Source organism: Muntiacus reevesi, chromosome 1 (genome assembly GCF_963930625.1).
Source record: "Muntiacus reevesi chromosome 1, mMunRee1.1, whole genome shotgun sequence".
Lineage (NCBI taxonomy): Eukaryota > Metazoa > Chordata > Mammalia > Artiodactyla > Cervidae > Muntiacus > Muntiacus reevesi.
This window is the reverse complement of record NC_089249.1, coordinates 235,723,795-235,737,096: the sequence shown is the minus strand read 5'-3', so window position 1 is coordinate 235,737,096 and position 13,302 is coordinate 235,723,795. Positions and strand designations below refer to the sequence as shown.

Sequence of the window (13,302 nt, the reverse complement as noted above, 5' to 3'; positions counted from 1 at the left end):
CAGTGAAAATCAATTGCAATGATGGAAAACTCATCGAAGAAAAAATGTCCTAAATCCTGTGGGTTGAAGCCAGCCCCTCTGTACATAAAGGATCTCACCGTCTGTGTTTATTGACACAGAACGTAGTTTTAATTACCCTGAAGGAATTTCTGGCATGTTTTGCCTAAGCCAGTCTTAAAATGTTTAATCAGTAGTTTCATGACAACCAGGCCCACTGGCAATGGGGGCACCTGGGGGCAGCTGGTCAAGGGTAGTGTATTGCAGAGTGGCTATTAGTGACAGCAAAAGTTTGCTTTATCAGAGAGGCAGAAACAGGAAGATGAGATGGCCTTGACTTTGAGAAGTTTGGCATGTCTTATGTCTGAGAAGCCTGGGTTTCCTTCCCAGTTATTGACCATGATCTAAGCAACCTCCATAACCTCTATTTTTTGTATATTGAGCGTAAACTTTGGTAAGATGTTATAAGCCAGAGTTTGAGCAACTGATCAAGCCATCAGCTTTATTGCTTAACAACCAGTGACTTGAAAAAAAAAAAAAGAATTTACCTTCCAAATATAGGCCCAGGGAAAATGTAGACTTCTTTGTGTTAATCACAAAATATTTTAAGAAAAGCGCTATAATAGGAAAAGCAGGATGATGGTGTCACATCATAAAGCCATCTTAATCTATCAGATAACTTGAGGGGAAGCCATAGCCCAAGGTGAATGCGAAGTCACCAAAGACAATTTCCTTCATTTTTATCTCTTTGTTCTTGAATCCCTTAGTTGAACCCTCTCAATAAGATGTAAAAGCAATCAATAGTACTAAATACTAAATTTTTTTCATCTCTCCAGGTTTAACTCCAGATGAAATTTCTCTTTTTCTCTCTACATAAAAAATGCCCTTTTCCCTGTCTCTTGTCACAGCTGTCCCACCCAATCCACACATAGGCTAATTTTTACTTTTTTATGTAGACAGCAAAGGTGAATATCTTGGTACCTTGAAACCTGAATAGCAGGTTTGGCACAATATATTCAGCCCCACTTGTGGAACTACCAAGAGTATTTCTGTCCTATTTAGTGACATAATGACTTGCTGATAATCCTTTTTGCTTGCACAGAAGGGTTTCTCAGTCTGTTTCATAGGAGCATTCTCTGAATGCCAAGGGAATTTCCAAGCTTATAGAGAAGTGAGGCCATTGGAAATGAGTCCCTTTTAACCATCAAAACAACTGGGCAGATAGTTGCTTGGATGTTCTTGGTGTACCAAGACTAATTATCAGTTTTAAACAGTCTCCTTTCCTCTTACCTTTCAAATTAGTCTTTCAGTAAACCAACTTGGCTAACCAGGTTGTTATGTCAGTGGCCAAATTTTAGGCAAGGAAGGAGTTACTGAAATAATAACCCCCTCTTATATTTCTGATGGGATTTTATATTTCTGCAGAGTATTTTCTCAACTCTTACCTATGAGGCACAAATTTGGAGAGCAGGTTTTGTTTGTTTCATCTTCTCAGTGAGAAAACAGACCCAGTGGAGTTCATCAACTTGTCCATGATCACGTGGCTGGTTTGTAGTGAAGACCTGACTGAGGTCCAGAGATTCTGATTCCGAAAACAGAGCTCTTTCCCATGAGATTAGAATACTTAAATAAATCAAGTTTCATTGAACTGTTAAGTAGATGGAATCTTGCAATTTGGGTAAAAGGTGTTCATTTTGCAAGACATTAATTAGCCACCTCCATCCTTAGCATGACGTTGTCTGGGTAGAGCAATGTGGCATGTTACCCTTTGATTGTTGGTCTCGGTTGTGGGATTTCTCATTCCTCAGGTTATTTATTGTTGCTGTTGCACATGGGCAGGTTTCAGCCACACTCCTGGCCAGTGGTGCGAGCCTCAAAGAGGTAGAGCTTGGTGATTATAAAGATGTGGAGCAGTCGGTGGACTTCGTTCTATTTTAAGACTGAATACAACACTCAGATATCTAACTCACAAATAGCTGCCATATGGGACAAGTAAGAAAATAGGTAAGAAAGACAATGAATTCATCACTACTGACCCCATCCTTATCCCCTGGAAACATAATCCAAGGACAGGGAAGTTAGATTGACTGAGTGGTCTTTACATGCTAAGGACCTATTTTGCTTCCTTTACATTTAACTATGTGAGCAGTGTATTCTTTATTAAGAAGCTGGGCTCAATAGTTAAGTCCTCTAAGTATAAGTACCCATATGTAAAATCACGACATGAACATGGGCAAGCTCCACGAGATGGTGAGGGACAGGGGAGCCTGGGGTGCTGCCATCCACGGGGTTGCAAAGAGTCGAACATGACTTGGCGACTGAACAACAACGCAATCATGACAATAAGAGGAACCACCTTCTAAGGCTGTTGTAAGGCTCAAGTGAGATAGTATTTGTGGAATGGTTAGCTCAGTACCGGACCTAGATTGAAGATTCATTAAATGGTTGCTTGGTTGTCTTTAGTATTTCTAGAAGCCTTAAATGATCCTAAGTGTTACTTGCTCTGGGCCAAACATTCTTTCTGCCCTCCAAGTCCCTATAGTTCAGAATTATACTAAAAAGTATACTCACAGGATTAAGAGCCCTGACTCTGAAAAACACTGAGTTTGTCTCTTGACTCCATCCCTCACTAGTTCTATGACCTTGGGCAAGTTATTGAACCCCTCTCAGCCCAGCTGTCTCTTCAGAATGAGACTAACAATGCTTAACTTCTTAAGGTTGCTATGAGTATTAAGTATGTATTACAGTATATATAATGTGCTCAGGACAGTGCCAAATATGTAGCATGTAATAAAGATGAAATCATGTTAGGTTGTCTTTTCACTAGTATTACTTCAGTTACCTAACCGTCCTAAAGCAAAATCATTGCTGTCAAATGATGGTTGTTTTGATTACAAAACAGAAACAGGTTAATAATCCAACCTTAACCTTTGATCTAGTATCAGTTCTGGCTAGTGGTGATTGGTCTCTTTTAAATAATAAATATAAACTCATAAAATAATAAGTGGAATCTTATGAGAGACTTAGCCAGCTGCTCATCTCTTCTAAATATGAGATAAAATATTAAGAAATGAAAATCCATTATCTACTCTAGACACCATCAATAGGATAGTTTTTAAAGGTAATAGCTTTGAGGTACTAAAAAATTAATAATAGATTAATTATAAACCTCTATCTATATTAGTGGCATCTTGAAGTTTTCTATTAAGACTTAACTTTGTTATTTTTTTAAAAATCTTGCTTCTTTATTTTTAGTACTTCTTATTTTTGCCTGATTCATAGATTCTGCTAGAGTACAATCTTATACCTCTGAACACTTCAAGAGAAAGGGAGCCTCTTCTTATCAGTGAGATGACTTCTGTTTGTGAATGCATCCAATTGCTTACAAGTTATTCTGTGTGTCAGAGTGTTCTCTCTTTTTTACCATTGCTCCTAGCCCTACAATATGAAACCTTACCTCAAAAGCTTAGTCCTGGGCACATGATCCCTCTTTAACTATGTGAAGATAGCTCTCCTAACCACAGACTTCCTCAAAACTCCCTAGATGCCACATGACTGTTGTTTTCTACTCATGTTAGTAGCATCACTTGACGTGTTGCTTAAACACTAATTGCTGGACTCCGCCCCCGAGTTTCTAGTGTAATAGGTCTGGGATGGGGCCTAAACATTTGCTTTCTAAGGATTTCCCAGGAGGTGCTGTTGCTGGTGGTCAACGTTTTGAGAACCACTCCTTCCCAAAACCCAAAGGCAGCGCACTTCCTGTTAGGGAGGCCGAAGCCCAGAGAGGTTTTGTAGTGTTGGTGGTGTCCCCTCAATAGCCTGGATTTTGACCGCCCAGGAGCAACCTCACAGAAAGACACTAGCAGGGGGGACCTGGGGAGTCTGTAATGCAGCTGTCTATGTTAACAAACGTTGTCGCTTCACTGCCTCCTGGAGTCTGGATCTGAACCCCATGTTTGTCACAGGACCCAAGGGAGAACCCAAGACACAGAATAGTGGCACAATAATGAAGCATGAATTATCCAGATGAAATCACCTATGGAAACAAAGGTATTAGTATTATTATTTATACCTACTATTCTTAATAAAACAGCAGTATGGAAGTGTCAAACAGTTCCCATTGTTTAAAAGTTGTGCTGTGGGACCCAAATCCATTAATTCACATTTCGAAAGCAAAGTGTAGATAGGAAGCATCATTGAACTTACTGTTTTATAATAGAACTAAGAATGTGTTTTGATGAGATGTGTTAGTATCTGGCAAAGACAAATAATAATTAGCCAAGAAATGACCAGAAAGGGATTAGGTAAGATAAGAATAGACCCTGCTTTAGAGACACTAGAGATGTATGTCGAGTAGGCTGGTAGGCTAGTGAACCAGACGAAGAAAAGAGCTGGGGTCTGCAGGCAAAGAAAGACAATGTGAGCTGCTTATTTTGTGTATGATGAAGAATGAAGCATCTTATTAAATGGGTAATTTTCAGTTAGAAAGCAGATCTAGAAATCACTATGTGGGAAAGACAGTATCTTCCAACCTGTATTAAATATTTGGAATCCCTTTTATTATAACTCCTAAATAGTCCCACCTGATTTGGAGGACATAGCATGAGGAATTTTGCTGGCTTGTTTTTATTTGTTTCTTGAAACTGTTCAGGGAGACCCTTTAGCTTGACATGTGGCTGCATTTTGGGAGCCCTGGAAAATAAAATTTAGTACAAAAGAACTATGTATTTTTACTTAAGGAAAAAAGAATCATCAGAGATTTTCCCTTGAAGTGGAGTTTGTAACAGAGGTAGATAAGAACTCTGAGACAAAGTGAAGAGTAAGACAGAAGAGTCCCTTTTGAGAAAAAGAATGGGGAAAGAAGAGTTTTCAAATAAATATTTGTTATAGGGAAATGAAACAGAAAAGGTGGTCAATGACTTAGCAGGAGAAGAAAGCAAATTGTATATTTTTGTGTATGTATATATGTTTATGCATATTCTCCAGTCTATAAATAAGGATGTGTCAGGCATTGGTGTCCCAAGGAAATTATATAACCTTAGCTTTATACATTGATATAAGCTCCATACAAGTTATATTCCTTAATGTGTCTTCTTAAGACAATAAGAGAGCAGGGTTTGTTTTTAAATAATACCTTGGGGGTATTTGTGATATAAGGTAGAGTTCAGCTGTTCCATTGCTCTAGAAAAGCTTAACACTTTTCTGTCTGACTTACTTTAATAACAGGTATATTTCAGTATATAGGGGCCATATTTCATTGTAATTTCAGTGCACATTTTTATCATTCCTACCAACCAAATCACTTTTTCAGTGCATTCTAATACAGTATTGATTGGAGGGAGGGCTGAGTTTTATTTGGTTTTTCCTCAGTAATAGTACTTTAATGATATAAGATTAGATGAACTTTGAATAGATTTCCCCGAAGCTTCCAACTTTTATGCCTTCTTTACCTCCTATGAGAGGGAGGGAGAGGGAAGGACTGAAGTATTTGGTTGTTTGGTCATGTTTTTGGGTCTGTATCATGTTAGACCAAAATTTCCAAGAGCACTAAAGCTGCAAGTGAGAAAGCTGTGGTTCAGAGTGAAAAGATTAAGTGCTTGTTAGGAGGGAAAATAGCGATGCTGGCTTTTCACCATATCTCATCAAGTCCACATGTTGCTGAAAAGCACTTTCAAAGTAAGAAGACTGTGCCCTTTCAAAATGCTAAGGGGTTAAGGTTCATGAATAAGCATAGTGAAAGTGAAGTCGCTCAGTCATGTTCAACTGTTTGCGACCCCACAGACTGACTATAGCCTACCAGGCTCCTCCATCCATGGGATTTTCCAGGCAAGAATACTGGAATGGGTTGCCATTTCCTTCTCCAGAAGATCTACCCATCCTAGGGATTGAACACAGGTCTTGCACATTGTAGGCAAATGCTTTACCATCTGAGCCACCAGCCAAATTAAATAAGTATAGGGTATGAAATGAATGTGTATGTGTGTATTATCGTAACATAAGTGCCATGCAAGGCATTATTTTCACAAGTTAAGCTACTTTCTTCAGAAATGGACTCTGTTAGAATTTGGTTACGATTGCCTTGAGTTTTCAATGACAGGTTAAAATTAAGTAATAGCAGTATAGGGCATGAAGTCATGTATTGCAATCTTTGATTGCCTAAATTGTGCTCCAAAGAGAAATAAGACTTTAAGATGTAGCAGCAGATCGGCATGAAGGGAGTCTGCCATTCATCCCTTCCTTTACTCAGCATTTACTGTGTGTTGTGCTTTGTACTGGGGATGCAGAAGTATAGTAGATACACCTAGACTCTTCTGTTAAAGGAACTCATGTCCTCATGGGGGACATAGATAGGACAACAGGCAGTTATTATGTAGTCTGAGAAGTTCTGTGATGGGGGGAAGACGAGGCACTGTGAAATGATGGAGGGGGGCTCTTGAAGAAGGAGATGGCTAAACTGGGACCTGATGGATGAGGAGGAGGAAGGTGCAGGGAAGAGGGATGAAGCGCTCCAGGTGGGGATGATGGTATGGGTCAGAAGATACATGAGTTAGTCCTACCTGACTTAGTGGTTTGTTGCCTTCAGGAAAATGTCCATCTTAGAGATTTAGCTTCCTTATTTTCCTGTGGGGGAGAGGGGGTGGGGAGGGGTTAGGTGGTAGTGATAATGGTTCTGGCAAAGACGGTGGCCCTGATTGGTAGGGGGAGGAAAAAGGAGCTAAACAATAGCCATTCACATTTCATGAGCACTTATTAGGTGCCATGTTTAAGCATACTAAAGAATTTCTATACATTAGTTACCAGCTTGAGTTTTGTAATCTCTAGATGAGGTCAGTTCAGTTCAGTTCAGTTGCTCAGTCGTGTCCGACTCTTTGCGACCCCATGAATCGCAGCACACCAGGCCTCCCTGTCCATCACCAACTCCCGAAGTTTACTCAAACTCATGCCCATCGAGTCGGTGATGCCATCCAGCCATCTCATCCTCTGTCGTCCCCTTCTCCTCCTGCCCCCAATCCCTCCCAGCATCAGGGTCTTTTCCAATGAGTCAACTCTTCGCATCAGGTGGCCAAAGTATTGGAGTTTCAGCTTTAGTCCTTCCAATGAACACCCAGGACTGATCTCCTTCAGGATGGACTGGTTGGATCTCCTCGCAGTCCAAGGGACTCTCAAGAGTCTTCTCCAACACCATAGTTCAAAAGCATCAATTTTTCAGTGTTCAGCTTTTCTGGTAGGCATCCTTACTATCTCTGTTTTACAGATGAGAAAAGTGAAGTTTAGAAAGGCTATGTGACTTGCTGAAGGTCATCCTGCTAGTAAGTGGAAAAACCAAGATTTGAAAACAGAAGTTGACTCTAGAGTCTGCATTTTCTAATATTACTCTGTTGTTCATAACCTAACTTTTTCACAGGGATGATATAGAACTGAGTGGGGCAGTTTATTTGAGAGAGATTTTTAACAGCATGGAACTCTGTGCTGTCATTGTACATGTTGAGCTGAACGTGAGTCCTGAGCTTGGTAGCTAACCTATAATAAAAAGTAAAAATGGCTTTAGCCATACGTGGGCTTCTGTTACTTGTCTTGTTAGCAACCCCTTTTAATTCCATGGATTCAGCACATTAGTAGTCAAAAGTGGCATTCCCTAGGGGATATTTTTTTTGAAGCAACCAAACATTAGATGAGCTGGACCATGGATTTACTCCCAGATGGCAATTGTTATGTTAGAAAGTCCTCAAACATTTCTGAGATCGTTAATTTCTGTTAATCACTAATGTGCCTCTCTGACTGCTTGGCACAAAGTGAAATGGAGGCTTGGCAGTTCTCCAGTTCTTTTCAAGGTCTTGGCTTCTCACAGGGATGATTCAGAGCCCCAGATGCATTCTAAAAAAAAAATCTCTGGACTACCTGGTTGACATACACACACACACACACACACACACACACACATATATATATTTAAAGTCACTTGGTCATGTCTGACTCTTTGTGACCCCATGGACTACACAATCCATGGAATTCTCCAGACCAGAATACTAGAATATTGGGATGGGTAGCCTTTCCCTTCTCCAGGGGATCTTCACAACCCAGGGATCGAACCCAGGTCTCCCACATTGTAGACAGATTCTTTACCAGCCAAGCCACCAGGGAAACCCACATATATATATGAGAATATGTGTGTATAAACATATATATATACACACATATTCTCATATACATATATATATATATATATATATATATATATATATATATATGTTCTCAACCTTGCCTCTACTTTTTGCCAGATAGACTCTCTTCCTGTCACTTCAGTGTCCGACAGTTTTGTCTGCACTCTCATCAGCCATTGTGTTGTTGTGAACTTAGGACTGTCTGCACTAGTGACAGACAAACAGGCCCCTGTTGCTGGCCAGTGCATCAGCCACCATTGGGGATAATTGAGAAAGTTCAGAGAGAGGCAGTTGTAGGCTCTTTGGGCACAGAGAGCATGCCGCCACTCTAAAGGGAATGACTGGTTGTAATCTACACTAGGGAGATCTGCAGTGAACAAAAATAATGAATTCTTCTGCATCATAGTTGAATTCCAGAGGCTAATTATTAGTTTAAGTCCTGCTTGAGGCCCCAGTAGTGGTGGGGGTGGGGTTCCTTTTGGAAGCTTGATTGAGCTAATGTGAAAGGCACGGCTATAATTCAGATATACTAGTGAAATGCAAACAGTTTCATGTATTAATGGTCACTAATGACCTGTAATCAAGCTATGATTTGTTAGGTTAAAGACAAAGATGCGATTAGTTTATTTTGTTCAGGGGTATAAATGGAAGAATTTATCAATCTGCTGATTGTTCTTCTCCATTGGAGACAGTGGACAGGAGAATAGTCTGGAGCTGTGAGACCTCGGGGTGCCACTGTCTGTCACTGAGATTCTCCCCGCTCCAGCCCCTCTTAGGTCTACTATCTTTGTCAAACGGGATGAAGAGGGTACTCTTCTGGTGCCCTCTCTCTGTGACTTTTCCTCTTGCTAAACAAGCCCCTGCAGTAGTAATTTTTCTCTTTTTTGCTCTGCTCTGGTCCCAAGCTTCTACTAGCTGATTTCCTCAAAGTAGTACTTGTTCAAACATGTAACGCATAAATATTGAGAGCCAGTTATGTTCCAAACACTGCCTTAAGCCTTAAGGTTTGTAATGATTTTCAAGAGAGTCTTGTCTCAACCTTTGCAAAATTTACAATCTCTCTGTAGGTGTCTTTAAAACTTTCTGTGACAGTAACTACTCCTTGCAGTGCTTATCACCAAAACCACTCAATGAAAACTCTCTTAGTATGAAACAGATGCTCTGTTGAGATAGGCATCTTTGAGAACAAGGCACTTTAATCTTTTGGGGGTACATCAAAATTGGCACTAGAGGTTTTGAGGGTTTAGAATGACTCCTTAGAAAAGATAGACCTGGTATCTTCCCTAGTCTTTTATTTAACCCAATGAAGTAAATACATATAAATCCTTATGGGAAACCATGACAATAAATTGTAAAATCCTTTCATCCTTAATCAAGTGAAAACACTGTGTTCCACTTGACATGCAACCACACATTGCAGGTTATTCTGTTGAGGCACTGGATCACTTGAGAGCATGCTGAGAAAGTGGGAATGATCGCACTCCCATAGCACGTGACTTCTTATTAAGTTAATTTTTCTTGGAGTATAGTTGCTTTACGATGTTGTGTTAGTTTCTACCATACAGCAAAATGAATCAGTCAGACAGATACCTGTAGCCCCTTCCTTTTGGATTTTCTTCCTACTCAGGTCACCGCTGTGCCTTCAGTAGAGTTCCCCGTGCTATACAATATGTTCTCATTAGTTTTCGATTTTATACATGGTATCAATAGTGTATGTGGTAAATGCCAATGTCCCAGTTCATCCCACCTGCCCTTTTCCCTTTGTACCCATACATTTGTTCTCTATGTCTCACTTTCTGCCTTGCAAAAAGGACCATCTATACCATTTTCTAGATTCCACATATATCCACTAATATACGTTATTTGTTTTTCCGTTCGTGACTTACTTCACTGAGTATGACACTCTAGGTCCATCCATGTCTCTACAAATGATCCAATCTCACTCCTTTACATGGCTGAGTAATAGTCCATTGTATATATGTACCACATCTTCTTTTTTCCACTCCTCTGTTGATGGACATTTAGGTTGCTTCCATGTCCTGGCTGTTGTAAAGTGCTGCTGTCAGCATTGGGCCATAGTACATGACTTCTTTCCTCATTAAACTAATCACACACACACTCCCTTGCAGTTTACTCATCTGAAAGGACTATCAGTGTGTTTTGGCTTCTCCTCCCCTCAAAGGTGAGAACTTGTGTCTCTTGCTCAGCATTTATCCTAGAATCTAAAACAGTGCCTGACATACAATGAGTATGCTCAGTAAATATTGGTTGAATAAAATCCAGGCACAATGATGAGAGCTTGAAAGTTAGTAGTAGCATTTGTGATTTTGTGAAATAAAGCAAAATTACTTGATAACAATGATCTTAACAATTAGTACTAGTAAAGCATTAGGATGCCATAGCTGACCTCTTTGGCATAAGATTATTTTTCCCGTCCCCTTTATGTTCACTTCCACATAACACCTATTTCAGTGTGCTAATGACACATTTGATAAAAGGAATTTCCTATATCTGTGGCCTAGCAGTGACATTTCTTACACTTATCACAAGGGTGACCAACCACATTTCTAATGTGAAATGACATATCTTTCAGAATCCAAAGAGGAGCTTTAATGTTCAGGAAAGTCTTGGCAATAGGTAGGTGGATTGTGTGGTCATTTTCTCCTTAATTTCTTCAGTAGATATTTTGGGAGGCACTTATTGTATGCCTGGCATGGGGTTAGGTGCCAGGAATGTGGAGTAACAGGCCATCTGATGAAATACGTTAACCACAGACTAAAAGACAAATGTACAGCTGTGACGAGCACTGCAGAAGAAGAGTTTGTGGTGCTATGAGAGTGACCTGGACAGGGCAGGCATCTCAGGTGAAGAGGTGAATGGGCTACATCCTGAAGCCTTAGCAGGAGTTAGCTGTGTTGAGGAGCAGAGGCAAAGATGTATTAAGATGTGCAGTAGTAGCAGCAAAAAGAATGTGCGTTCAGAGAAGTTAAAGGGGACCCCTGTGGCAAGGTGGGCATTGGACGGAAGCCTGATCTTGCAGAACCTTGAGGGCATATGAGGCCTTTATCGCTTTTTATCCCAGGAGTCAAGCAGGATGTTAAAATGTAGGGAAGATGGGGAGCTGTGACCAAATTTGTTTATCAAAAAGATTATTCTGGCTTCAGTGTAAGGGACAGAATGGAAACGATCTGGAATAGATTTACAGAGGCAAGTGATTCTGTCATATGAAACTGACACAGAATCTACATAATGTATCCCATGTAAGGCAGTCCCCAATATAAAGCAAGTACCCTTCCAAGAGATTGAAGATGAGCTCCTCCAAGGTGTAATATAGACCTCTTCAAGTCTCCTCTGTGTCAGTGCACACGCTCACCCAGATATAAATTAGCATCATGGATGCAGAGTGTCACAGTAGCACTCAGTTTCCCATTCAGCTGATGTATCACTTGAGCATCTTCCCTTTGTACTTTCCCCTTCGCCTTCAAAGGCTGTTCTCGGGTCTTATTTTCCTTCCCAGAAATGTGAGATTGGTTTTACGCTGTTGCTATTAGAGTCATCCCCCACTTAGGGCATAATCCGCTGGGGCTTTGTGCCTGTTTGTCAGGAACTTCGAGCATATATTAAGACATTATACAGGGTGGAAGCTCTATTTTGACAATGATTATGCCTATTATCTCTTTTAATATATGTAAATTGCTATGGAGAAACAAACCATTTTATGCCACTTGAATCCTTTTCAGGGAAGTCTGAATCCTTTTTGTGTAGCTTAGATGTATTACTGTCATTTTCCCTTCACGGAGTTGAATAAACACACTTAAATCAGACCTTTGTTAGTGTACCCTCTTGTACTGTTGCCCTAATAAATTGTTGTGAGTTTAGTCTTTGAAATCCATATTTGGTGACATTTGCAAATTCCTCTGTAGGCCCTTCCAGAATTGAAATTATTGGGTCAACTCAGCAGTCAGTCAACATGTGTATTATAGGTGCCAACTGTATTTGGGATACAGCCATGAATAAAGAATACTACCACCTTTAAGAGGCTTGTAGTCATTGCCCATTGTTGTTGTGGGATTTATAGAAAAACAAGGACAGAAGGTTAGAGTGATGCATGTGGTAATGAATTAGAGTTGGAGACATCAGAAAGAACTCCTATTTAACTTTATATAGATACATGTGGGGGCTTCCCGGGTAGCTCAGCTGGTAAAGAATCTGCCTGCAATGCAGGAGACCCTGGTTGGATTCCTGGGTTGGGAAATTCCCCTGAAGAAGGGATAGGCTACCTACTCTAGTATTCTTGGGCTTCCCTGGTGGCTCAGATGGTAAACAATCTGCCTGCAATGTGGGAGACGTGGATTCAATCCCTGGATTGAGAAGATCCCCTGGAGGAGGGCATGGCAACCCACTCCAATATTCTTGCCTGAAGAATCCCATGGACAGAGGAGCCTGGTGGGCTACAGCCCAAGGGGTCACAAAGAGTTGGACACGACTAAACACAGGACAGCACAGATACACATGATTGCATAAGGAAATAGTTATAATTATGTGAACATATATGGATTTGCATACCTACATATATTTCTTTCTGTGTCAATGGGGAGAGCCTAAAAGAAATGACACCCCTGTAGCAAGAGACACAGCTAGCACCCAGATCTTGATTTCTGAAACCATTCTCCAATGAAAGGAACCAGGAATCCTTGGAGAAATATCTGACTTGGGGACTGGAAAAGGAAATAGATGAGATGTCAGAGTTTCTTAGTGCCAAAATGGAAGGAAGTGCTCAAAAAAAAAAAAAACAAAAAAACTATATTGATGAGAGTATGTCAACAGGAGCCAACTGGAGGAGTTCCCAATGTCTCAAGTGGAAAAATTATAGAAAAAATAAAGTAGTATAAAATAAATGTCCATGAATCCATACTGATATAAAGAAAGAATTGAATATCTGAGCAAATGGAAGAGAAGAGAAAAATCTCCCCTGCAGAATGCCAAGTAAATTATATAGATGACTCAGACTCAAGGGCATAATTCCCCATTTCTTAAGTGTGGACTGCACATAGTCTTCTCTCTACAGAGTGACGTTTAGGAAGGTGGGGAATGAGGATAGGAAGTTAACTTTACAGAGGAGAAATCTGACAAATTTTACTTC

At 40.3% G+C, this 13,302-nt stretch overlaps 1 protein-coding gene across 3 annotated transcripts in view; it reads left to right on the top strand.

The window, feature by feature from the left end:
- PPP2R2B (protein phosphatase 2 regulatory subunit Bbeta) overlaps positions 1-13,302 on the top strand; it is a 477,255-nt gene that overhangs the window by 188,799 nt on the left and 275,154 nt on the right. Inside the window, exon 3 of one of the 3 annotated variants that reach the window (XM_065935674.1) lies at positions 3,963-4,047. The exons of the other annotated variants lie outside the window; for them this stretch is intronic. Within the exon in view, the coding sequence (XP_065791746.1) occupies positions 4,011-4,047 (37 nt within the window). The 5' untranslated portion in view covers positions 3,963-4,010. The remainder of the gene's footprint in view (positions 1-3,962; positions 4,048-13,302) is intronic. 3 annotated transcript variants of the gene reach the window in all.